This window comes from Delphinus delphis, chromosome 1 (assembly GCF_949987515.2).
Source record: "Delphinus delphis chromosome 1, mDelDel1.2, whole genome shotgun sequence".
Taxonomy (NCBI): domain Eukaryota; kingdom Metazoa; phylum Chordata; class Mammalia; order Artiodactyla; family Delphinidae; genus Delphinus; species Delphinus delphis.
Window position 1 is genome coordinate 152,309,596 of NC_082683.1, and position 27,613 is coordinate 152,337,208.

The window sequence follows — 27,613 nt, forward strand, 5'->3', positions numbered from 1 at the left end:
AAACAGCAGAGAATTGCAATTCGAGGTCTGTGAACATGGTGTGCCATGTGCAAGCCCCCACATGGCAATGGAAGGGTACTTGACAAGGAGGAAAAGGAAATTGGGAGGGCTGTAGCAAACAAAGAGTCCATGGCTTTTCATTGGCTCCTTGCTGAGAAAGCAGAGGAGTCTTCCTTTTTCCTTTTGGGCTCTGCCATCATCCCAGGGGTGACAGCTTCCCCTTCTAGTCCCCCACTCTATTCAACTGAGGTTTCTGTTTATTAATTTTCTTACAGGTTGAAAGAGGTGAAGTTCTGCTTTCTTGTTTTAGGTCTCAAACTGTAAACAAGTGTCTTTTTTGTGGCCTATTTAGTGTCACATTTTTTGCATTTTTGTGGTTTTTGTTCATGATTTCACTGTTTCAAGTGACCCCCAAGTGTAGTGCTGAAGGTTCAAAGGGCAAGAAAGCTGTGATGTGCCTTATGGAGAAAATATGTGTGCTAGATAAGCCTCCTTTAGGCATGAGTTAGTGCAGTTGACTGTGAGTTCAAATGTTAATGAATCAATACTGTATGTTAAATAAAGTGTCTTTAAAGAGAAACACACATAAAATAAGGTTATGTATTGATCTGTTGATGAAAATGTGATCAGAAGCTTGCAGGAACCTAACTCTGTACTTCCCTTGGCAGCACTGTGGTTCAGTATTCACCAATTCCGTGTTTGTGGTAACTTTCTAGACCATAACTACCGTGAATAACAAGAATCAATTGTATTTCGTTCTTACCAGAGCAGTGGAAACACTGTACAAAACTAACACAACTGCTTTAACTCCTGTGATATAGTGACCTATAATAAGAAATATATATTTGGTCTTTGTCCCCATTTCTGGCACAGAGATCTTAAAACTCTTGGAATTTCCTAAGTGATGAGGATGACAAAGATACCTTTTGTTATGTTATTGAGGTGACTACTGGCCCCACCTAAGGAAGGGGGCTGATTGTCAGGAGAACAAACCATGTGATTAGAGGGAAGGAAAGGACAAGGAGGGAAGGGAAGGGAGGGAAAGAGGAGCTAGAGGTTGAATCCATCGCCAGTCATCAATGATTTGATCAATCTGCTTGTGAAACAAAACCTCCATAACGCCCCAGAAGGACAGAGTTTGGAGAGCTTCCAGGCTGGTGAACCAGAGTGCTTCCACTATGATGATAGAAGCTCCTTTGTTTGGGATGGCACCCTGTGTATTGATGTCTGTCAACTGAAAAAAAAATTCACAACGTAAAAGCTGTGAGCTGAGTTTATTCAGTGTCTTACTGACAACTATAGCCTGGGAGACAGCCTCTCAGATAGCTCTGAGAAACTGTTCAAAAGGGAAGGGGGGAGGTCAGTATGTATGTGATTTTGGCAAAGGGTGTAGGTGATTTTGGCGAAGGGTATAGGTGCAATCAAGCACACATCTCAGGCTTCCCTGGTGGCGCAGTGGTTGAGAGTCTGCCTGCCGATGCAGGGGACACGGGTTTGTGCCCCGGTCCAGGAAGATCCCACATGCAGTGGAGCGGCTGGGCCCGTGAGCCATGGCCGCTGAGCCTGCGCGTCCAGAGCCTGTGCTCTGCAACGGGAGAGGCCACAACAGTGAAAGGCCCACGTACCACAAAAAAAAAAAAAAAAAAAAAAAGCACACATTTCAGTAGAATGTTGCTGCTAGTCATAAGGAACTCAGTTAGATAGCTTAGATAGCTTAATTAACAGTTTTGTTGCAGGAAGGGGGACCCCTTCCAGGGCCCCAGAGTGGGCTCTTGTCTAACACTCAGAAACGAATTGTCCAAGGAGAGACACGTGCTGACAAAGCAAGAGACTTTACTGGGAAGGGACGCCCGGGCAGAGAGCAGGAGGGCAAGGGAACCCAGGAGGACTGCTCTGCCATGTCGCTCGCAGTCTCGGGTTTTATGGTGATGGGGTTAGTTTCTGGTTGTCTCTGTCTAATCATTCTGATTCAGGGTCCTTCCTGGTGGTGCATGCATTGCTCAGCCAAGATGGATTCCAGCGAGAAGGATTCTGGGAGGTTGGTAGGACATATTGATTTGCGTCTCCTCCCTCCTTTTGACCTTTCTTAAATTCTTCCAGTTGGTGGTAGCTTGTTAGCTCTGTGTTCCTTACCAGGACCTCCTGTTGTAAGATAACTTGTGCAAACGGCTACTATCTTGTCTGGCCAGGGTGGACGGTTTTGGTCAGTGTTTCCCCTAACAGTTTTAGTGACTTTCTAAGAATGGGAAGATGCAAGAATGCAGATTCACAAAAAATTTCTCCTGAAAATAGCTAACTATCTGAAGGCCTGTTCTGCCAGTTTTTCCAGAGCACAGAGTGCCTAATTCCTGATCTCCACCCTGAATTCCTTACAGGGTGTGTTGAAGGTCAGTGACTGAGAGGCTAATGACTTAATGCTTGTAGAACCGATGCTGAAAACTGGGCCTCTGTGCATCGGTGCCAAACTGAATCTTGGAGACAGAGTTTTGGGTGAAGTAGAAAAGAATAGCTTTATTGTTTTGTCAGGCAAAGGGCTCATGCCCTCAAAACTATGTGTCCCAAGCCAGGGGGGATTTGGTGAGGAGTTTTATAGCAGTGGTTCAAGGGCGGGGTTGCTGATAAGGATCAGGGTGTGTGCAGGACCTGCATTCCTTTAATCTGGCCTCAGGTGGTCTCCTGAGGAACTTCTGTGATTCTCAAGGTTATCAAACTGTGCCCTTCTCTCTGTAATGAAGAATGCTTCTGTCAAGTAGTTAACATCTTCCAGCTGTTGGGGGTTTCAGTTCTGCAGAAGGGCTCAAAGATATTGTTATGTGTATCCCTTGAGGAGGAACCAGGACTCTGCCCCAAGGCTGCACTATTTTTTCTTGATTCCTCCTCCCTTGTCTCTGCATCCCCTCCCTTCCCTGATTAGCAACTGTTTGAACCCGCCTTTTGGTACTCAGGGAAGTTTATGGAGGCTGAAGGGTATTCCCTACAAACAAGAAATGGGGGACACAGAAAGGCTTCTGTGCCCAGGAGCTCCACAGGGTTCTGCTCGGTTTCAGAACCAGATGGTGAGTAACCTTCTTTAGTTGGTATATCTCTTCATCTGGTTATTGAGTCATACCCTTTAATACCCTTTGTAAGAAACTGGTAATCTAGTGAGCTAACTAGTTTCTTGAGTCCTGTGAGCTGCTCTAGCAAACTAATTGAACCCAAGAAGGCGGTTGTGAGAAACTCTGATTTATAACCAGAAGCATGGGTAACAACCAGGATTTGCAGTTGGCACTGGAAATGGAAGGCAGTCTTGTAGGACTGAACCCTTAACCTGTGGGAACTGATGCTATCTCAGGGTAGATAGTGTCAGAACTGAATTGAACTGTAGGATACCAAGCTGTGTTGGAGAATTGCCTGATGTGCAGAAACTCCCCACATGCTGTAATCGGTGATTAGAATTGTTAATTCTGGATTTCCCTAGTGGCGCAGTGCTTAAGAATCCGCCTGCCAATTCATGGGACATGCGATTGATCCCTGGTTCGGGAAGATCCCGATTCTTAGCAGAGAAACTAAGCCCATATGCCACAACTACTGAGCCTGTGCTCTAAAGCCCACAAGCCACAACTACTGAGCCTGCATGCCATAACTACTGAAGCCCACGCGCCTAGAACCCGTGCTCCACAACAAGAGAAGCTACTGCAATGAGAAACCCACGCACCACAACGAAGAGAGCCCCTGCTCCCGCAACTAGAGAAAAGCCACGCACAGCAACGAAGACCCAATGCAGTAGGGGAGAGTCAAGATGGCGTACTAGGAAGATGTGGAATTCGCATCTCTTCACAACTAGGGTATCTACCAGGCACCGGTGAGGGACCACGGACACCTAAGGGGACAGGAGGAACCCCCAGCAACCGGATAGGACGTGCAGCGTGGGGGGAGTGAAGGGGTTGGAGAAGTGGAGGTGAGATGGGACTGGCACCCCTGAGGGGAAGCTGGGGGAGGGGAAGGGATCCCACTCCAAAGGGGTAAATTGGGGAACCACTGGGAGGGCAGAGGATCAAAAGGGAGCATGGCCAGGGCTCCCCTGCCCACTTGGGCCCCCAGGAACCTGCTGAGATCCCGGGCCTGATCCTCTGCCCACCTGGGACCCCTCCAGCCGTGCTGGTCCTGAGGGAGTGGGGGGCGGGGAGCAAATGTAAAGGCCGGACTCCCAGGAATGGCACCCCTGAGGGGTGGCTGGGGGAGGGGAGGTGTTCCTACATCCAGCGGGACCCACCCATGGTTAGGGGTCCATCGGCGACGGGGGAGACCCTGAGGGAGACAGTGGGGGAGGGGGGCAAAGGAACGGAAGGGAACATGGCCAGTGTGTTCCCTGTCCACTTAGGCACTGGGGACCCTGCTGGGCTCCCAGGCCTAATCCTCTGTCCTCGGAGCCTCCCTCCAGCAGTGCAGAACCCAAGCCCCACCCCTACACCCCCACCCAGGGCCCTAAATCTACACTCGGAGACCCCCTCTGAGACCCCCTCTAACCACACTGGGCCTAAACCCCACCCACACACCCTCACTCAGGGCCCTACCTCCAAACTCCAGGACTCCACACTCCAGACGCCCTCCTTTCGTCGTGCTGCCTCTCTCCTTCCGCTCAGGTCCTAAGCAGAAACCCTGCCCCACACTTGAATGTTGCCCCGCCTACGCCCCGCCGCCAGAGCCTTTTCTAGCTACGTGGGTCCAGAGCCTAGGCCCCACCCCACGCTCAAACGTTACGTCACCCTCCCCCACCAGCCTAGGTCCCGCCCCATCCTAAACCCCACCGCTGCCTAAGTTCCACCCCAGCCTAAACTCCGCCCCCATACCCAAGGCTTTTTTTCCTTCTTTTTTCCTCTTTTATTTATTTATTTATTTTTTAAGGTAACTTGTATCTTTTTTTTTTTAACATCTTTATTGGAGTGTAATTGCTTTACAATGATGTGTTAGTTTCTGCTTTATAACAAAGTGAATCAGTTATACATATACATATGTTCCCATATCTCTTCCCTCTTGCGTCTCCCTCCCTCCCACCCTCCCTATCCCACCCCTCTAGGTGGTCACAAAGCACCGAGCTGATCTCCCTGTGCCATGCGGCTGTCTCCCACTAGCTATCTATTTTGCGTTTGGTAGTGTATATATGTCCGTGCCACTCTCTAGCTTTGTCACAGCTTACCCTTCCCCCTCCCCATATCCTCAAGTCCATTCTCTAGTAGGTCTGTGTCTTTATTCCTGTCTTACCCCTAGGTTCTTCATGACATTTTTTCTTCTTAAATTCCATATATATGTGTTAGCATACGGTATTTGTTTTTCTCTTTCTGACTTACTTAACTCTGTATGACAGACTCTATGTCCATCCACCTCATTACAAATAGCTCAGTTTCGTTTCTTTTTATGGCTGAGTAATATTCCATTGTATATATGTGCCACATCTTCTTTATCCATTCATCCGATGATGGACACTTAGGTTGTTTCCATCTCCTGGCTATTGTAAATAGAGTTGCAATGAACATTTTGGTATATGATTCTTTTTGAATTATGGTTTTCTCACGGTATATGCCCAGTAGTGGGATTGCTGGGTCATATGGTAGTTCTATTTGTAGTTCATACCTCCATACTGTTCTCCATAGTGGCTGTACCAATTCACATTCCCACCAGCAGTGCAAGAGTGTTCCCTTTTCTCCACACCCTCTCCAGCATTTATTGTTTCTAGATTTTTTGATAATGGCCATTCTGACTCGTGTGAGATGATATCTCATTGTAGTTTTGATTTGCATTTCTCTAATGATTAGTGATGTTGAGCATCTTTTCATGTGTTTGTTGACAATCTGTATATCTTCTTTGGAGAAATGTCTATTTAGGTCTTCTGCCCATTTTTGGATTGGGTTGTTTTTTTGTTATTGAGACGCATGAGCTGCTTGTAAATTTTGGAGATTAATCCTTTGTCAGTTGCTTCATTTGCAAATATTTTCTCCCATTCTGAGGGTTGTCTTTTGGTCTTGTTTATGGTTTCGTTTGCTGTGCAAAAGCTTTGAAGTTTCATTAGGTCCCATTTGTTTATTTTTGTTTTTATTTCCATTTCTCTGGGAGGTGGGTCAAAAAGGATCTTGCTGCGATTTATGTCATAGAGTGTTCTGCCTATGTTTTCCTCTAAGAGTTTGATAGTTTCTGGCCTTACATTTAGGTCTTTAATCCATTTTGAGCTTATTTTTGTGTATGGTGTTAGGAAGTGATTTAATCTCATACTTCTACATGTACCTGTCCAGTTTTCCCAGCACCACTTATTGAAGAGGCTGTCCTCTCTCCTGTACATTCCTGCTTCCTTTATCAAAGATAAGGTGACCATATGTGCGTGGGTTTATCTCTGGGCTTTCTATCCTGTTCCATTGATCTATCTTTCTGTTTTTGTGCCAGTACCATACTGTCTTGATTACTGTAGCTTTGTAGTATAGTCTGAAGTCAGGGAGCCTGATTCCTCCAGCTCCGTTTTTCGTTCTCAAGATTGCTTTGGCTATTCGGGTTCTTCTGTGTTTCCATACAAATTGTGAAATTTTTTGTTCTAGTTCTGTGGAAAATGCCAGTGGTAGTTTGATAGGGATTGCATTGAATCTGTAGATTGCTTTGACTAGTATACTCATTTTCACAATGTTGATTCTTCTAAGAACATGGTATATCTCTCCATCTATTTGTATCATCTTTAATTTCTTTCATCAGTGTCTTATAATTTTCTGCATACAGGTCTTTTGTCTCCTTAGGTAGGTTTATTCCTAGATATTTTATTCTTTTTGTTGCAGTGGTAAATGGGAATGTTTTCTTGATTTCACTTTCAGATTTTTCATCATTAGTGTATAGGATTGTGTATAGGATTAGTGTATAGGATTTTACCTTATTGATTCACTGTTATTGGTTCCTTTATATTTTTATTCTTCCTAACAAGTCTTTTATTTTTCTAATTTTGTCTTATTCTTTATACTTTGTTATTGTTCTCTCCTTTTGGCTTCTTCCCCCCCCCACACACACACCCCTTTTTCTTTTCCTTTTTCTATTGTGGTTTCATTTTACCTGTTGCAGCTGTTTCAATTATAGTTTTATTTTTCCTAATATATTTTTTATCTTTCAAATTTTATTTTGTTTTTTATTCTTTGATATTGTACTGCTCCTTTTTTTCTTTCTTTCTTCCTTTTTTTTTTTAACCACACCATGAAACTTGTGGGATCTTTATCCCAAGCCAGAGGTCAGGCCAAGCTCCTGTGGTGGTAACTCTGTGTCCACACTGGTGGACTAACAGAGAACCTCAGACCCCAGGGAATATCAGTCGAAGTGAGGACTCCCGGAGGTCCTCATCTCAGCACCAAGACCCAGCTCTATCCAACAGCCTGCAAACTCAAGTGCTGGATGTCGCAGGCCAAACAACCAGTGAGACAGGAATACAGCATACTCATCCAAAAAATAAATTTGGATGGTGAATTCTATCAAACATTTAGAGAAGAGATAACACTTATCCTTCACAAACACTTCCAAAATATAGCAGGGGGAGGAACACTCCCAAACTCATTCTATGAGGCCACCATCACCCTGATACCAAAACCCAACAAAGATGTCACAAAAAAAGAAAACTACAGGCCAATATCTCTGATGAACATAGATGCAAAAATCTTCAACAAACTACTAGCAGACAGAATCCAACAGCACATTAAAAGGATCATACACCATGATCAAGTGGGGTTTATCCCAGGAATGCAAGGATTCTTCAATATATGCAAATCAATCAATGTGATACACCATATTAACAAATTGAAGGATAAAAAACATATGATAATCTCAATAGATACAGAAAAATCTTTCGACATAATTCAACACTAATTTATGATAAAAACTTTCCAGAAAGTAGGCATGGAGGGAACCTACCTCAACATAATAAAGGCCATATATGAAAAACCACAGCCAACACTGTTCTCAATGGTGAAAAACTGAAACCATTTCCTGTAAGATCAGGAATAAGACATGGTTGCCCACCCTCACCACTATTATTCAATGTAGTTTTGGAAGTTTTAGCCATAGGAATCAGAGACGAAAAAGAAATAAAAGGAATCCAAATTGGAAAAGAAGACATAAAACTGTCACTATTTGCAGATGACATGATAGTATACCTAGAGAATCCTAAAGATTATACCAGATAACTATGAGAGCTAATCAGTGAATTTGGTAGAGTAGCAGGATACAAAATTAATGCACAGAAATCTCTTGCATTCCTATACACTAATGATGAAAAATCTGAAAGTGAAATTAAGGAAACACTCCCATTTACCACTGCAGCAAAAAGAATAAAATACCTAGGAATAAACCTACCTAATGAGACAAAAGACCTGTATGCAGAAAACTATAAGACACTGATGAAAGAAATTAAAGATGATACAAACATATGGAGAGATATACCATGTTCTTAGATTGGAAGAATCAACATTGTGAAAATGAGTATACTAGCCAAAGCAATCTACAGATTCAATGCAATCCCTATCAAACTACCAATGGCATTTCTCACAGAACTAGAACAAAAAATTTCACAATTTGTATGGAAACACAAAAGACTCTGAATAGGGCTTCCCTGGTGGTGCAGTGGTTGAGAGTCCACCTGCTGATGCAGGGGGCGTGGGTTCGTGCCCTAGTCTGGGAGGATCCCACGTGCCACAGAGCGGCTGGGCCTGTGAGCCATGGCCGCTGAGCCTGTGTGTCTGGAGCCTGTGCTCCACAATGGGAGAGGCCACAGCAGTGAGAGGCCCTTGTACCGCAAAAAAAAAAAAAAAGAAAAAGACTACGAATAGCCAAAGCAATCTTGAGAAAGAAAAACGGAGCTGGAGGAATCAGACTCCCTGACTTCAGACTATACTACAAAGCTACAGTAATCAAGACAGTATGGTACTGGCACAAAAACAGAAAGATAGATCAATGGAACAGGATAGAAAGCCCAGAGATAAACCCACGCACATATGGTCACCTTATTTTTGCTAAAGGAGGCAAAAATATACAATGGAGAAAAGACAGCCTCTTCAATAAGTGGTGCTGGGAAAACTGGACAGCTACATGTAAAAGAATGAAATTAGAACACTTCCTAACACCATACACAAAAATGAACTCAAAATGGATTAAAGACCTAAATGTAAGGCCAGACACTATGAAACTCTTAGAGGAAAACATAGGCAGAACACTCTATGACATAAATCGCAGCAAGATCCTTTTTGACCCACCTCCTAGAGAAATGGAAATGAAAACAAAAATAAACTAATGGGACCTAATGAAACTTCAAAGCTTTTGTACAGCAAACGAAACCATAAAAAAAGATGAAAAGACAGCCCTCAGAATGGGAGAAAATATTTGCAAATGAAGCAACTGACAAAGGATTAATCTCCAACATATACAAGCAGCTCATGCAGCTCAATATCAAGAAAACAAACAATCCAATCCAAAAATGGGCAGAAGACCTAAATACACATTTTCCCAAAGATACAGATTGTCAATAAACACATGAAAAGATGCTCAACATCACTAATCATTAGAGAAATGCAAATCAGAACTACAATGAGGTATCACCTCACACGAGTCCGAATGGCCATCATGAAAAAATTGACAAACAATAAATGCTGGAGAGGGTGTGGGAAAAGGGAACCCTCTTGCAGTGTTGGTGGGAATGTAAATTGATACAGCCACTATGGAGAACAGTATGGAGGTTCTTTAAAAAACTGAAAATAGAACTACCATATGACCCAGCAATCCCACTACTAGGCATATACCCTGAGAAAACCATAATTCAAAAAGAGTCATGGGGCTTCCCTGGTGGTGCAGTGGTTGAGAGTCTCCCTGCCGATGCAGGGGACACGTGTTCGTGCCCCATTCCGGGAAGATCCCACATGCCATGGAGCAGCTAGGCCCGTGAGCCATGGCCGCTGGGCCTGCGCGTTCGGAGCCTGTGCTCCGCAACGGGAGAGGCCACAACAGTGAGAGGCCCGCGTACCGCAAAAAAAAAAAAAGAAAGAGTCACGTACCACAGAGTTCATTGCAGCACTATTTACAATAGCCATGGATGCAACCTAAGTGTCCACTGACAGATGAATGTTTAAAGAAGATGTGGCACATATATACAATGGAATATTACTCAGCCATAAAAAGAAACGAAATTGAGTTATTTGTAGTGAGGTGGATGGACCTAAAGTATGTCATACAGAGTGAAGTAAGTCAGAAAGAGAAAAACAAATACTGCATGCTAACACATATATATGAACTCTAAAAAATAAAATGGTTCTGATGAACCTAGGGGCAGGACAGGAAGAAAGTTGCAGATGTAGAGAATGGGCTTGAGGACATGGGGAGGGGGACGGGTAAGCTGGAATGAGGTGAGAGAGTAGCCTTGACATATATATACTACCAAATATAAAATAGATAGCTAGTGGGAAGCAGCTGCATAGCACAGGGAAATCAGCTAGGTGCTTTGCGACCACGTAGAGGGGTGGTAGGGAGGGGATATGGGGATATACATATGCATATAGCTGATTCATTTGTTATACAGCAGAAACTAACATAACAGTGTAAAGCAATTATACTCCAATAAAGATGTTAAAAAAAAAAAAGACCCTGGGGGATTCCTTGGTGGCGCAGTGGTTGAGAGTCTGCCTGCTGATTCAGGGGACACGGGTTCGTGCCCCGGTCCGGGAAGATCCCACATGTCGCGGAGCGGCTGGGCCCGTGAGCCATGGCCGCTGAGCCTGCGTGTCCGGAACCTGTGCTCCGCAACGGGAGAGGCCACAACAGTGAGAGGCCCGCGTACAGCAAAAAATAATAAAAAAAAAAAAGACCCAATGCAGCCAAAAATAAATAAATAAATAAATACATAATATTAAAAAAATTAACTCCACTGCTCAATAGACGTGCATTCTATCAACACTCTCCAATTTTGACTTGATGAGTAAGGGCAGACAGAAGAACAAACCATGGATTCGCCTATTTTTCCCTTTCTTGATAATGGAATTTTTTCAGCGGGGGCAGGGAGGGAGATTTTCCTTCTCCCCTTCTAACTTTCTTGGCTGGCCTAACTGACATAAGACACATGAACAGAAGAAAAAAATCACAAAAGCTTAATAACATGTATCCTTGGGACAGACCTAGGAAAAGTGAGTAACTCTTCAAAGTGGTGGAAAAGGGCACCTTAAATACCATCTTCAGCTAAAGACAAAGGATGTGGTGATGGTGAGTCAGTTATGGGCGATCACCAGGAAAAGCACAGTAAACAAGGGTAAGGTTGTTATGCAGATTTAAGTTGCTGCCTTCTCCAATGATAAGAGTTTCTAAAGATTTAGTCATCCCCCTCTTCCTGGTACAGTGAGGGAGACACCCTTCCAAATGGAGATTTCCCTTATAAATGTAAATGTCTCTTACAAAGGGGTAAATTTTACTCAGTTTTCAGAGCTTCTCCTGTGTCTGCAGTTTCTTTAAAATAACCAGTTTAAAATAATCCTTATGTCAAGAGGGCATATTTTGCAGTGGCAAAATTCTGCTCCCCTACAAACATAAGTGGTTAACCAATACAAGGAAATAATGTACATAGATAGGGTAGGGGGTCCCAGGAGGAAAAGAACCAGATAGAGCTTTTTTTTTTTTTTTTTTTTTTTGCGGTATGCGGGCCTCTCACTGTTGTGGTCTCTCCCGTTGCGGAGCACAGGCTCGGGACGCGCAGGCTCAGCGGCCATGGCTTATGGGCCCAGCTGCTCCGCGACATGTGGGATCTTCCCGGGGCACGAACCCATGTCCCCTGCATCGGCAGGCGGACTCTCAACCACTGCGCCACCAGGGAAGCCCAGATATAGCTTTTTGACATAAGAAAAGCCATTTTGGCCAAAGCCATTTTGTGATATAAGCCTGGCCATAATTCTTGTCCTTGAACAAATCTCAGTGATTAATGATCTTAACGGAACACAGGAAAAGCAGCCTAGAAACAATGGTTCAGTGATAAAACAGAGTTATATAAACACAGTTCCTCCTCATGGAACTGTTTTTATATAATAACCTGACACACATCTTTGAGTTGTTCTACAAGAACTAAGGCTCCCAGCCAGGTGGAGGATAGTAAATACTTGCTAAGACCCCAAAATGGTTGGAACCTAAAGAATGATGATATTGACCTTTTCTGGCCCTCGTGACTTCAATCAACTAAGTCTTGGACTCTAACCTTTTCCCCAATTCAAAACTTCCCCACTTTTGCTGTTTGAGGAGACACTGCTTTGGGAAAGATCCCCAGTGTTCTCCTTACTTGCTGTAAGTAATAAATGCTTCCTTCTGCTGCTCCTTGCCTTGGTTGAGTCTTTTGGCTTGACACCCACAAAGAGGTGAAGCCATTATTTGGGTAACAGTAACAAAGTAAGAATAGCTATGATAGATTTCCTTGGTTGTTTGTGTTTCCTAGACCACCATTGCCTTCTTTCTGTGACAACAGCTTACTGACTCATTTAAGACTGAGAGTTTCTGGAAGTATTTGCAAGTTCATACAGGCTCTCAGCCCAAAGGAAAATCAGAAATGACGATAAAGCACCGTGACACTAATGGAGTGTTCAGGAAGGAGACATGCCAGAGGGAATGTCCTCTGCTCACCATTAGAGGGTGAATGATAGAGAGAGAAGGAGGAGACTTAGCCAGCTTCTGTATTTGATACTAAACAGTACTCTGAAGGAAGTCACAATCTATATGCTACAAGCTTGAATAATTAACTTACTATATTTAACTAATTAAGGACTCATACTGAATAAGTTAGTTTTATATCTACTTTCTCATCCTGATCTTGAAAAAATGTCTTCATATTTAGCATTATCAGGCATATGAGATGGGACAATTACTGCAGCTGAAACTGCACAACTCAGATGGGATGTGAACCCACGTGCCAGGACTCGAGCCCAGCCAGAATTCAGATTGGGGCTTGAAACCATGGTCTTTTAATTGAAATCACACACCTGGTCTCAGGACTTAATGAAGCTCAGTTTCTTTAAGTTTCATTGCAGAAAGAATTCAGTGAGAGACCCAGTGATAGGTAAGAATGGATTTAATTAGAGAGATACACATTCCATAGACAGAATGTGGTCCATCTCAAAAGGTGAGAGTGACCTTGGGAGAAGTACACACCACAGACAGAATGTGGGCCATCAGAAGGCAAGAGGCCTTGAAATATGGGGTGGTTAGTTTTTATGGGCTGGGTAATTTCATAGGCTAATGAGTGGGAGGATTATTCCAAATATTTGGGGGGAAGGGGTGGGGATTTCCAGGAATTGGGCAACCACCCATTTTTTTGCCTTTTATGATTACCTTCAGAACTGTCATGGTGCTGATGGGTGTGTCATTTAGCAAGCTTATGTATTACAATAAATGTATAATGAGGCTCATGGCCTACTGGAAGTCGAATCTTCCACCATCTTGGACCTAGTTGGTTCTAACCAGTTTTTGTCATGTCCTATGGCTGTGTCATTCTTTTAAAGATGACATCCCCCCTTCCCTCCTGTTTCACAACTGGGCATTCAATTTAACTCAAATTTCCTGACAACTAATGTGAGAAAATAAAACTGTTGGGGAAACACTGACTGAAACCGCCCACCCTGGCCAGCACCACAGTAACCATTTGCATGAGTTATTTTACGATAGGAGATCCTGGTAAGGAACACAGAACTAACAAGCCACCACCAACTGGAAGAATTTGGGAAAGGTCAAAAGGAGATGCCAGTCCATCCTACCAACCTTCCAGAATGCTTCTCGATGGAATCCGTCTTGGCTGAGCAATGTGTGCGCCACCAGGAAGGACCCTGAGTCAGAATGATTAGCCAGAGACAACCCGGAAACTAATCCCATCACCATAAAACCTGAGACTGTGAGTCAGGTGGCAAAGCAGTCCTTACCCTCCTGCTCTCCGCCCGGGTGTCCCTTCCCAATGAAGTCTCTTGCTCTGTCAGCATGTGTGTCTCCTCGGATAATTCATTTCCGAGTGTTAGAAAAGAGCTCACTCTTGGGCCATGGAAGGGGTCCCCCTTCCTGCAACAAAACTGTAAGGGGAAAGAATTATAATAAAGTCTTTCATCCATTCATTTGTAAAAATTCTCGGAACAAGAAATAAACAGAAAGGTTACCTATCTGAGAAAATAATTTATTAATTATTCTCAATTTGGGAGAATGTATATAAGGGTAACTGATGTTTAAAAAAACAAAATTCAGCCAAGTAAATTTGAGATCTAATTAGCTTTATTAGGCGATTCAAGAATCAGGCAGCATCCCATCTAGCATTCCAGGAGTGGTACAAAATGGAAAGCTTTTATAGAAAGGAGGGTGGGACAAGAAAGTTATTAGCAAAAGAAAAAGGTTACTTTGGGCCAGATCCTCGTCTTTTTGAGGGGAAGGGAATAGCAAGGATCTTTATCATGCAGATTACCTCACTTGTACTGATCAGGAAATTTCATATTGTTTTACAGGTCACATTTCTGGGCAGAACTGACACTGCAATTAAGCCGTGGTTTGATGTAGTGGAGGGCAAATGACTCCATTTGGGGCTTGTTATTTCTTTTTTATTGAGGTGTCCAGCTCATTGGGGTATAAGCATGAGCTGGCTTTCTTTTTTCTGGGACCTGCCACCCAAGTTGTAGGTTGAACCTCCCTTTCTTACTGGGTGGTAGCTCTCTTAACAACTCATTTTGATCCCATAGTTTTTCATCTCATAACTGAAAATGAAACAGAAAGGAAGGGGGGCAGGGCACAACCTTTAAAAGAATGACAAAGCCATAGGACATGACATAAACTGGTTAGAACCAACTAGGTGCAAGATGGCAGACAAGACTTCAACTAGACCTTGAGCCTCAGTATACACTCATTGTAACACATCAGCAAGTTAAATGACATACACACAGGCGCCATGACAGTTCCAAGGCTGACCATAAAAGGTCAACAAGTAGGCGGTGGCCAAGTTCCTGGAAATCCCTGCCCCTTCCCCAAAATAACTAGAATACTCCTCCCACTCATTAGCCTATGAAATTACCCGTCCCTATAAAAACTGGCAACCTCGTAACCTGGTGCTGCTCTCGCCTTCTGAGATGGTCCACATTCTGTTGAGTGTGTTCCTCTCTGAATAAATCCACTTCTTACCTATCACTTTGTCTCTCACTAAATTCTTTCTGTGATGAGACATTAAGAACCTGAGCTTCGTTAAGTCCTGAGACCAAGTGTGTGATCTCAATTAAAAGATTGTGGGTTCAAAGTTCCCTGGTGGCACAGTGGTTAAGAATCCACCTGCCAGTGCAGGGGACATGGGTTCGAGCCCTGGTCCGGGAAGTTCCCACATGCCATGGAGCAACTAAGCCTGTGTGCCACAACTACTGAAGCCTGCACGCCTAGAGCCCATGCTCTGCAACAAGAGAAGCCACTGCAAAGAGAAGTCCACGCACTGCAACAAAGAGTAGCCCCTGCTCACTGCAACTAGAGAGAGCCTGTGAGCAGTACGAGGACCCAACGCAGCCAAAAATAAACAAAGAAACAAACAAATAAATTCATTTATTTAAAAACAGACAAAAAAAAAAAAAGAGACCATGGGTTCAAGTCCCATCTAGGTTTTGGCTGGGTTTGAGTCCCCCTAAAACTGAGTTCCTCTGCTGACTTTATGATTAACTTCTCTATCCAAAACTTTATTCCTTTTCTTGTCCTGCCCCTGTTCCCCTCAAGATTGAGGAGTATCAAAGAAAAGGGGGGATTGACACTGAGCAGGATCCTGTGGGCCCCTCCCAGGTACAAAAGATACACCTCCACACTTCTTGTTTATAGAAGAAGGCTTTAGTCTCCTAGGCCTTCCTTGAGTTCCAAAGAACAGATTCAAATTCAAGCAGTTACTAATTAAAGAATGCAGAAACACAGGAAAAGCAGTCGAGAAACAATAATTCAGTGATAGAACAGAGTCCTAGTTCTGCCTCAGGGAATACACGTAACAATCTGATACATATTTTCGAGTTGTTCTGCAAGAACTAAGACCCCCATCCAGTTGGAGGATGGTAAATACATGCTGAGACGCCAGACTGGTGAGAACCAGAAGGTTGATGACTGAGATCCCTGTTTACCTCACCACCAACTAGTCCAAAGAAAGTTGTACACCCTGCAGCCCTCACCCTAAATATTGCCTTTAAAAACTCTTCCTTGGGAATTCCCTGGTGGTCCAGTGGTTAGGACTCAGCGCCTTCACTGCTGTGGCCTAGGTTCGGTCCCTGGTTGGGGAACTAAGATCCCGTAAGCCAAGCGGTGCAGCCAAAACAAAACAAAACAAAACACTCTTCCCTGAAAACCACTGGGGAGTTCAGGTCTTCCGAGTATGAACCACCCATTCTCCGTGCATGGCCCTTGCGATAAACCTTTTTGTGCTCCAAACACCGACGTTTCAGTTTGTTTGGCCTCACTGTATGTCGGGCACATGGACTTGGGTTTGACTACGTAACTGTTTCTTGGTTATGAGAATCCTTACATGCCAGTGTTTTTCAGTTCTGTCTGAATCTTCATCTCACATCTGATACAAATCTCTCCTTACTTGACTGTGCTTATTGTTGCTTCCCAGGCCAACCTTTACTGGCCATCAATATCAGACTGATGTGGTACCCTCTGTGTGGCAGGAATTTAAATGCTGGTCACATGTAGAGTGAATCTGAGAGCAATGAAGAAATCTACCCAAAATATAGCCACCAGGTATGAGAGAGCTAGCTCCTGTAAAAATCTGTCTTTATCCCACTGTCCTGGTCTGCTTGGGCTGCTATGACAACAATACCATAGACTGGGTGACTTAAACAGCAAACATTTATTTCTCACAGTTCTGGAGGCTGGGAAGTCCAAGATCAAAGTACTCACAGATTTGGTGTCTGGTGAGAGCCTGACACCTGCTTCCCAGGCAGCCATCTTCTTGCTGTGTCCTCACAGGGCGGAAGGGATGAGGGAGCTCCCTTGGGCCTCTTTTACAAGGGCACTAATCCCATTCACGAGAGCTCAACCGTCATGACCTAATCACTTCCAAAGGCCCCACCTTCTACTACTCTCACAATGGGGATTAGGTTTCAACATATGAATTTTGGGGGCGCACAAATGTTCAGTCTATAGCACCCACCCAAGTGTTTGTGAAGCCACCTCAGATGGTCTATACCTCACAGGCCTAGAGGCCTCTTGCCTTGGCACCCTGTTGAGGTGGTGCCAACAAAATGACCCAGGTCCAGTTGCCTTCCTCTGGTGACACTTTTATTGTTGCCATGGCCAACAGTGGGTGGCCATCTGCTCCACAGCCCTTTCTCTCCATTCTGGCAACACACTGCTCTTTCTCCTTTTACTGGGGCATCAGGTGCTCTGCAGAAGAGATGGTTAGCATCCCTGGGGACGGGGGCAGTGAAGGAGGAAAGAAACTCTCTTCCTGACCAGCATGTCCTCAAAGGCTAACCGCAATCACATCTCAGTCCTCTCCTGTGGAGAAGGGATGCGATGTGGTGGAGAGCAGTACATCGTAGGACTAATTTTCCTACTCTCAGTAAGCCTTGAGTGGTGTTGGCAGATCCCTAACAGCTGGTGGTGCTCTGAACTCAGAATGTGGGATGTTTTAACACCTTTGATACTTAGCTTTAAGCCTTAGTCTCCATTCCTGAACCACAGAAAAAACCTCACTCAACATTTTATAAAGACATGCACTGAAACCACATCATCAAGTGTCACATCGATAACCTGAGTTCATCTTGGGCCTCGTGCCAAGAACTAGGGTGAATACAAAGGATGTAATTATATTTTCCTAAAGGCAAAGTGATTTCAGTTTGATAGGAGAGACTGAGTACATACATTAACAGAGCAATGCAGAAAACAGACAAATATTCAGAACAATTACAGTAGCATATGCTTTATATTATGTCCATTTTGCAGAAAAAGGAACAAAGGCACATTTATTTAAGTGGAATGAGCCCAGATGTCTTCACTTCCAGCTTTGTCCATGTTTTAAAATTATTTTTTGTTTTGACATAACTTACAGAAGAGTTGCAAAGATAGTACAGAGAGTTCCTGTATACCCTTCACCCAGCTTCCCCTAATGTTAATTATATAACCATGGCACATTGATCAAAACTAAGAAATTAACATTGATACAATACTATTAACTAAAATATGGACTTTCTTGTTTTTCATTTCACCATTTTTTCCACTAATGCCCTTTTCCTGTACTATGATCCCATCCAAGGCATCATGTTATATTTTAGTCATCATGTCTTCTTAGTCTCCACCAGTCTGACAGTTTCTCCAGTCTTCCCTTGTCTTTCATGACTTTAACACTTTTAAGAGTTCCAGTCAGGTATTTGTAGAATGTCATTCAATTTGAGTTTTCTGATGTTTCTCATGATAAGACTGGGGTTGTGGATTTGGGGGAAGAATACCATGGCGGTGAAGTACCCTTCTCCTTGATCATATAGCAGTAAAACTTATTACTGGTGAGTTGACCTTGATCACATGGTTAAGGTGGTGTCTACCAAGTTTAGAAACCAAGGTCTGAGAGCTAAGTGCATTCACTGCTACTGGACCATGATTGCTGCTAGACCCTCCAGTGGAGGGTGCTATACAGCTTTTTGTGTGTGTGTGTTTTGACAAATGAATACAGTCATGTATCCATCATCATAGTACAATACAGAACAATTATCCTAAAAATTCCCTTGTACAGCTCTTTGTTGTAAACCCCTTCCCTCTCCCCAAACCTGCCAACCACTGATCTGTTTTCCACCCCTATAGTTTTGCCTTTTTCAGAATGTCATATAAATGAAACCATACAATATGTAGATTTTTAGGTCTAGCTTCTATCACTCAGCAAAATACGTTTATTTGTCCATGTTGTTGCATGAACCTACTTCACTCCTTTTTACTGCTGAGTGTGGATAAACTCATCGTGTGGATATAGGACACTTGTTTATCCATTCACCTGTTGAAAGCCATTTGGGTTATTTCTAGATTTTGGCAATTATGAATAAAGCTGCTATAAACAGTCATTGTATGGGTTTTTTTGTGAATACAAATTTCACACCTGGATAAATACCTAATAGTGGAATGACTGGGCTGTATAATAGGTTTATGTTTATAAGAAACTGCCAAATGGGCTTCCCTGGTGGCACAGTGGTTGAGAGTCTGCCTGCTGATGCAGGGGACGCGGGTTCGTGCCCCGGTCCGGGAGGATCCCACATGCCGCGGAGCGGCTGGGCCCGTGAGCCATGGCCGCTGAGCCTGCGCGTCCGGACCCTGTGCTCCGCGATGGGAGAGGCCACAACAGTGAGAGGCCTGCGTACCACAAAAAAAAAGACAAACAAAAACAAACAAAAAAATCTGCCAAACAGTTTTCCAGAGTGAATGTTATGCCTTGCAATCCCTTCAGCAATGAGCGAGAGTTCCTATTGTTCTGCATTTTCTCCAGCGTTTGGTTGTCCACACTCATTTTAGAGTGGAAACTGTCCCCCCACCCCAGCCCAACTTCCTTGTTCCTTTTGGCCTCTGCCTGGATTACCAAATAATCTGTATTCCTGCTTTGCAGCCTGCTGGTATTAGTGAAGGTAATGATTTTAGACTACTTCATGCTTCCACTGTGTACTAAAGCACTCTTCCATTTTTAACCTCCTCACAGACCTATAAGGCAGTTTCAGCATTCTTAAGTTGGTATGAGAGGTAACAGTACCCTGCCTGAGAAGAATTTCTTTCTGACTTTCTCAAACCTCTGCTTTTGTGAGCCTCTTAGCTTCCTACTCATTTCAGCTTCTTTTTAGCGTAACCAAACGAATGCACTGAAATACAAGGGTGGTCAAGGGTCTTCACTAGACCCTGTAATGGCTATGGATCCGGCAGGATAGACCACTCCACGTGACTTTCCAGCTGGGTGGCTGGGTGTTAATTCATCAGGAAGGAGCCATGTGTCAGGCCCCTGCTCAATGTCCCTAGCTCCTACCTTGGCAGCTCACACATTCTTGTAGTCATGAGAGTCTTCATTTGACATCTCTTCTCCATGTTTCATCTGACTGTTCTCACTCTGTGCAGATGACTGATAGGCCACATAATCCTTTAAGGCCAGGAAACTCCCTGACTGCATGACAGGTTGGATGTGGGTCTCTGGACCATCTGTCCTGCCCTCTACATGGTCTGTGTTTGAGGATGTCACTTCCTTCTCCTCCCGCTGCTGGTTTCCACTGGGATCTGGTGGTACATTTTCATAATCTCTGCAGCACTGAAAAGTTCCCCAGGGCTGCTTCCCTTGGATGGTCTCGAGATCCAACACTGCCATGTTGACATAATCATTTGAGGTCTGAGAAGACCCTTCACCATCGTTGAGTGGATAACTGCTCTCAGTTCCTGGAGACCCCAAACTGGTGCAGTCACTGGCGTTCCCACAGCCCTCATCTATTTCTTCAGTCAACTCCAGCACCTTGGAACTTGGGAGGATGAAGAGGTTCCCAGGAGGGCTGTTGGTAGAAGCTAAATTCTCAGCAATCTCCTTTGCTGTGGGGATATTGACATAATCTCTTGAATCCTCTGAAGAAGTGCTTGGGCAATCTCTTGAAGCTCTGACATTGACATAGTGCGCTGAGGGAGTGAGGTTTCCATACATCTGGGGCCCCATGGTATTGTCATAGATGCCCACTGCATACCCCATGGCATGAGTATGGGCTCTGTGCACATGGAGGGCATCACCTGCTTGGGAGGGCTATGAGTAAGAAGAAAAAGCCAGTGACAGGATAGAAGTAGAAACATGGACAAAACCTTTCTTCTTCCCTGCCCAGTACTACTACATCTAATGGTTCTTCCTCTCAGTTCTTCACCTTGGAGAAAAGGTCTGAATCAGGGATCTCAAACCTCAAGGCTTCAGATGCTAGGTAGGAATAAGTGAAGTAGGCTGAGTTTAAGGAAACAGCAGTGTAAATTTGACAATAAATTGCAACAGATTTTTGGCCACACTGTGGGCTTTCAATGGGGAGTGGGGGAAGTATTAGGAATTGGAGAGAGCCTGCCACACCCCAGAGCACACTGAGGCGCGGCATAGTGGTTAAAGGTAGAGGCTTAGGCTCAGACTGAGGGTGCAAGTCCCAGGCCTCACCACTCTGTGCTGAGTTTGGGCAAGTTACCTAATCTCACTGTGCCTTAGTTTCCTAACTTATAAAATGGGTATAATCATAATAATATCTACACCATGAGGGCTTTGTGAGGAGTAAATGGATTACGGACCGTAAAGTGTTTAGAATAGCTCCTGGCACAAAGAAAACACTAAAAAATGCTTGTTGTTATATTAGTATAGGGGCAGCTGATACGCAGGTCAGCTGATTATGGCCAATTAGAGATGCTAGTCTGTTGTTTCCAGAACTTCTGATTTTCAAGAAAAGCTGGACATCTGGACTTTAATATGAAATCTTTTAGGTTTTTGAATGTTGCCAACTGGTTCAAAATGTCCTTCAAACACTACAGAGTACAATCCAAACATGTTTGTGGGCTTAAGCCAGTTTGAAATCTAAACTCTAGATGCAAAATTCCCTCAGGGCCCCCCTGAGTCCTAGAAGTCGCTTTAGCAGTGGAGTTTCCTCCGCTCTTCCTTTTATCAGCCCCTTAGACTTGCTGCCCCAGGAAGTCTTAGAAGCAGGAGCAGAGCCCAAGGATGGGACATGCAAGAGGAAGGGGAAGCAAAGGTGGCAACGTGGAGCGGCCACATGGTAATCAACCTAAGCCCCTGAGTGAAGAAAGGCTGGGTAACAACCGAATCAGCAGCAGCTGCAGCATGGCTGTATTACCCAAGGATGGTCACAAAACCAAAGGAACTGATTCTTTTAACAAGCTAATGAGAACTTATCTATGGAAATAAGCACCCTGATCTTCAAAATAGTCCCTCTACTATCCCTGGTGTGACTCCTCCTGGGGAGCGGCCTTCAGAGCCAGACTACAAGACACAAGGGATTATTGTTATTAATTGTAATAGTCCCCTTGTAACCTCAAAGGTATCCCCGACGTGCTCAGTGATTTCTACACCAGTTACAGTGCTGAGTGAACTTACGAGTATTTCTGCTATGGAGGAGGATTGAAACAATTAGACATAGGCTCAGAAGTAATTGTCAAAGTAGGACTTTACGAGTATTTTGAGTACCAACAGCACTGTTGGAATATGTAGGTACCCTCCCAAGGTGATTACTTTGAAGGGGACAACACTCATTTGGAAAACACATTTCAGTTCTAACATCATGTCCTTGAATACACGTGCCCTGGTGCCTTTCCTAAAATCCCAAGTGCTTGCTCCTCTCTTTCTAAATTTTTTGCCTTGGGTGGTAGGGAAGTCCTGAGGCTAGTCTTCCCAATTTATTAATAGGGCCTCGGGGGTGGGGGGCAGGCGGGTGGTGTGTGTGTGCCAAAGGACATGCTGTTTGCAGAGGCTTAGAGCCAAGACCTAGCACTCTTGCACTTCAGCTCTTCTGCCAGAGACATATCATTTCTTCCAAATGGGTTGTCATTTCACTTGGCTCTTACCACATGCTCAGAGGGAGGGCTGTCAGAATTTCTGGAGAGGAGGCTCTCGGTACTGAAAATACGAATACTTCTTGACGGATGTCTTCCTGAAAGGACAGAGAACAAACCCTGAACGTAGTCAGCCAGTCCTCCGAGTGCTTCAGCCTGTACAATTCCTGCATCTTGGGTGAAGTAGGTTTGTGTGATGTCTGGGATTTGGGGCCTGGCGTTCTGTGGGGAGAGGGTCAGAGCTACAGGGATGATGTGCTAGGAGACCCGGAACCCTCCTCGGCTAGCTGAGGACAAAAGGACACTAGCACAGGAATTGAGGAGGCTGGGAAAGAGGCTCCTGGGGCGAACCCTCCCTGCCTTGAGGCTGGAGGCCATTTTCTCCTTCTGTATGTCTTTCCCAATGCTAGACGTACCCAGCTGTCGCCTGCTAACTTACGTCAGGAAAAACCAAAGCTGCTGTCTATGTAATCAAACCATCATGCTGTACTCCATAAACTTATATGGTGATGTATGTCAATTTTTTATCAATGAAATTGGAAAAAGAAACAAACAAAACCCCCAACCCAGATGACCTCCCGCTCCCTTCTTCGAGCTCTCCAAGCCCCCACTGGAGTTGCATCTTGCAGTCTATCTATCCCATTCTCTCTCATGCTCCCTGAAGGGCAGAAAGGTCTGCAACTTTAGAGAAAGTTGTGTGCAGGTGAGAGGTACATTCCGGGGGTAGAAGTTCTGTAGGTCTGGACTCCATGGATTAGAAAGAAAAACCTACCCAGCTCTTCTTGTCTTCGGGGCAAGAGGTCATAAATATTTTTGGCTCCTTGTCTGGGTCGAGGCAGAGTCAACAAGGGCATGACGGTACCTTGGAAGTAAGGAACTCGCCCTGCAAGGCAATGAGAGACACGGAGGTCATGGCTGGGCCCAGCTGCACAGAATGCGGGGCCCCTTGGGGATGAGATGGTCCCTGAAAATATTGCCCACCCTCACCATGTATCATGAAAAATACGTTTTCAGACTTGACCAATTCCCTTTGAGCTGGAAGCATAGGGGACTCAGTGGACAGAAGCAGGGCACAGGGATACCAGGGCAATGACTTTCAAAATGGAACTCCACTCAGCACTGAGCCTTATGGAGCCACAGCTTAGGATCCCAAGGGAGACAATGACTCGTGTGTCAGGTAAGAACAGAGGACTGCCCAGCTCAACAGTTTATCTCTGGAGGGTAAACTGGGCTTTAAATACCAGGCTAGTTGATTGATCCTAGTGTGTCTCAACTTTGGACAAACAAGGGACTCACACTTCTTCCATTTGCTCCAGTTCCACAGGATGCAGAAAACTGCGACAACCAGGAGGATGGCAAGGAGTCCCGCAAACCCAGAAAAGATGCTGCTGTTGTGGTCTTTAGCTCTGCGAGGAAAACCAGACGCCATGACCCAGCCATAGGAGGGTGGGAAGTTGGAGAAGATGCTTCCTTTAGGAGGTAGGGCTTGAGGATTTGGAATGAGAGCCCGGTGAAGGAAAGCTGAAGTGGGGTGGGCTGGATGGTGGAAGAGAGGGTCATCTTCCCTTGGAGAGGGGAAATAGGACATGGGAGACGGGACCTATCCTTTTTGAATGCCTACTGGATGCCAGTGTTTTGCATGTGAACCTTATTTAATCTGTACAACAATCCCATTTCTCTTTGTGACCAAGGAATCCGAGAATTAGACTCAGAAAGGTAGAGTAACATGTCAAAGATCACACAGGTAGGAAAGAGCATGATGGAATGTGAGTCTAGGTCTGTTTGGGCCCAAAGACTCTTCTTTCTATGGCTTCACACTGTCTTCCAAACTTGTAATGTCAAGTCCACCTGCTCCCGCTTCCCCCATTCACTGCTCCTGGGCTTTCTGTCTTGCCTGAAGTAGAAGATTACCCAACTTACAATTAGGGAGCAGCTCTGGGACAAGAGTTCATGTTGCCTGCACTTGAATAACCCCTGTAGCACCAACTTGTGGAGCTGGTCTCCAAGCAACACTCTGTTGTTCTGCGGAATTTAGCAAATGCACGGAGCAAGTTCTGGGTTACTTGCAGTTCCCAGGCAGGCACGGAGTTACTGCTCTGCTTTGCCTATAAGAAGCAGCCAACTGACGTTACAGAAGGACTCACTAGCAGACCTGCTCCCCCAGTTACTAGAAACCAGGTCATCTATCAGGGAAGATTTTTGTCCTCCTGAGTTCTAGGCTTGTTTACCCAACTCTGTATTGGACATTTCCACAAGGTTGCCTAATAGACATTTCAAACCAAAAATGTCTGGAACAGAACTCCTGCTCTCCCCCCACAAACCTGCCCCTCTGGTGTTTCCCATCATCTAATGACTCGGCCAAAAACCTTGGAGCCATCCTTGAATGTTTTCTTTCTTTCACACCCCACTTCTAGTTAACCAGCAGACTCTGTCTGCTCATCCCTGGGCATCTATCCAAACCAGTCACCTCTTGCTCCTCCATTACCAGCACCCTGGTCTGAACCACCGTGCATTCCACATGGACCTTTGCAAGAACCTCTCTAATGGGTCTCCTTGCTTTCACTCTTGGCCCCAACACACTATCTTCATGCTCGGGCCAGAGTGATCCTCTAAACGGTAAATCAGATCACGTCCCTCCTCTGCTTGCAACCCCCCATGACTTCCTATCACACTTGGGATAACATCCATAGTCCGTACCCAGTGAGAACTTCATGGCCTCTTCTGTTCTGGCTTCTGCCTGCCTCTGACCTCATTTCCTACCACTTTCCCTCTGACCTTGACCTCCAGGACTCTGTGCTGTTCCTGGCAAAGCAGTCTGGTCTCTCAGACCTGCGGCTCCCTCTCCCACAGCTCAGTCCCTCATTTCACTCAGGTCTCTTCTGAAATGTCACCTCCTCAGACAGGTCCTTCCTGGCCACACCCTCCCTCGTACTCTCAGTCCTCTTACTCTGCCCTGGTTTTTCCTCAGAGCACTTATGACTGACTGACATTATGTTATCCATGCATTTGTTCATCTGTTTCTATCTGACTCTCCCACTTGACTGTAAGCTCCAGGAGGTCATGAACTTGTCTGTCTGGTTCACCTGGTGCCTGGAACAGTGCCTGGTACTCAGTAGGGGCCTTATGAATATTTGTTAAATGAATGAATGAGTAAATTATCAAACAAATGAATGAATATAGAGATAGGATTTTTTTGCTGGGGGAGTTGCAGTGTTCTGACATTTTACGAATTCATTCCCCATCAATGCCTCTGTCCACCTGCAAGTGACATATATTTGTTTGTCATGGTAATGATACTTACCGCCCCAAACTACAGTGATTTAAAATTTATTATTTTGAGCTGTGCTGTTATGATAGCACTGAAATTTATACCTCCCACTGTCAAAGTTTCAATGGCTGATGGATTTTTTATTTAATATAATATTGAAGTTTTAGCTGTAAAATTTACATCTACGATTAGTTCTGTGGGGTTTTATGTTCTAAGGATATATCTTTATCATATCTATGATTCCATTTTTATTCATGGCAAGTTTTTAGGGCCTAAAAACACATGAAAAAAGTGGGCTTTCTGTTTCCATCAGAGTGGGAACTAGTTTTTGTTTTTATTTCTTTGAGGAGTGATTGGTGGGACCTGAGACAGTAATGATCGAGGACAGCAATCAGGACCTCTGAGCGTGAGAAATCCAACCAGGCCAGGCAGCCAGCTCTAAGGAAATGTTGTGTTATCATATTTTGTCTCCCCCTATCAACTCCTTTTTCTCCTCAATACCCATTTCTTTCCTCCAAGCAGTTCTGAGTAAACTTCTCTGAGCCTAGAGTTTATTGGTCTCAGGGGACCACCCTGGTGAGGGGTGGCAATGCTGCTGGGATAGAAGCATCCCAGGGTAGACCAGGGCCCTCTGTCTAAATCAGGGGAGGGGAGAGCTCACCACCCGGGCCACTTACGTGTCTGGGCTGCCGAGGGTTCCCTGCAGAGTGCTGGGCTGTGAGGTCCTCGCTCTGATTTCTGAGCGGGTCGGTATGGTGACATCCATTATCCCAGGACCGTCTCTGGCTTCAGCTCCTCCTTCTAAGCCTTCTCTTAATCGTCATCTGCTTGCCAGCCTGTCTGCCACTTTCCCTGGCTCTTCCTAAATTGCTGACTCCTAGGAGAAAAGGCAGAATTGGTTTGTGTTTTACATATAATCCTGTGTGGTATAACCACTTTTTTTAGTAGATAAGAATGACAGAACTCCTCCTGGTCTCCATGTCTTCCGAACATTCCCTAACATACAACATTTTACTCTCAAAATTCATCTTCGTAAATCTTTATTTACCAAAGTCCCTCACAAATAAAGTCTATTGGTTTTTCTTTCTTTCTTTCTAAAGCTTCCCATCTATCTTTCTAGAACTTTCTACCCCCAATCAACTCCCTACCTTGCCTCTATCCCTTAAATGTCAGGCTGACTTGACCCAAAATATGAAACAACAGGTTTGGTTCTACCTGGATGTAGCTGCGATGCCGACTGCAGGAGGGGCGAGCTCCTCTGGGTGTGGTGCTCCGCAGCGAGGCTCAGGGGGAAGCCAGGGTCTCTGCCTAGTGAGGGGGATGTGAGGGGCACTGACGGGGAAACTGCAAAGAAGGCAGAGACAGGCTCCGTGAGAAGCTCATCTTCCCCCAACCCCCAAAGCAGAGATAAGAGAGCAAACACTTTGCCAGAATGGAAACAGAGAGTCAGCTACAGGAAGCAACACCACTAACGTGCTAATGAAGCATGGGGCCCAGGAAAGGCTGCTCAGCTCTTAATAAGGTAGAAGCAATCATGTCTGCACCCCGTTCCCTGGGCTGCCCGGCGCGCTGTGTTCTGGGGGGAGCGTGATTCAAGATGGGGCAAGGTGGTGGGGGATTTGTGATTGTTCGCCCTGGGTTTCTGAGACACGGAGAGTTTTATAAGCCTCCAGATTTACAATGTTTGTTTCAGCACTGGGAGGTGCTTTTTAGAAACAAATGCAGATCTCTGGCACCGGCTGCTGATACGTGGGTGGAGGGGGCAGAGGAGGACTGGTGGTTTTCATAAACACTTCCCAGGTGATT

General features: G+C 44.8%; 1 protein-coding gene across 1 annotated transcript; it reads right to left on the reverse strand.

The window, feature by feature from the left end:
* Window positions 1-19,520: 19,520 nt before the first annotated feature.
* LAX1 (lymphocyte transmembrane adaptor 1) lies at window positions 19,521-27,107 on the reverse strand. Its single transcript, XM_060010415.1, has 6 exons — window positions 27,023-27,107; window positions 26,485-26,684; window positions 23,836-23,945; window positions 23,312-23,422; window positions 22,552-22,637; window positions 19,521-20,749 (listed from the first exon to the last, which is right to left on the reverse strand). The coding sequence occupies exons 2-6, from the start codon at window positions 26,571-26,573 to the stop codon at window positions 20,006-20,008; spliced, it is 1,140 nt and encodes a 379-aa protein (XP_059866398.1). The 5' UTR covers window positions 26,574-26,684; window positions 27,023-27,107; the 3' UTR covers window positions 19,521-20,005.
* Between the last annotated feature and the right edge of the window lie 506 nt (window positions 27,108-27,613).

Coding starts and splice junctions, on each gene's coding strand:
- LAX1 (XM_060010415.1), bottom strand. CDS start 26,573: ATGGATGTCACCATACCGACCCGCTCAGAAATCAGAGCGAGGACCTCA. Junction 23,423..23,835: donor CTGGAGCAAATGGAAGAAGT/GTGAGTCCCTTG, acceptor ATTGCCTTGCAG/GGCGAGTTCCTTACTTCCAA. Junction 22,638..23,311: donor CCGAAGACAAGAAGAGCTGG/GTAGGTTTTTCT, acceptor CTGTCCTTTCAG/GAAGACATCCGTCAAGAAGT.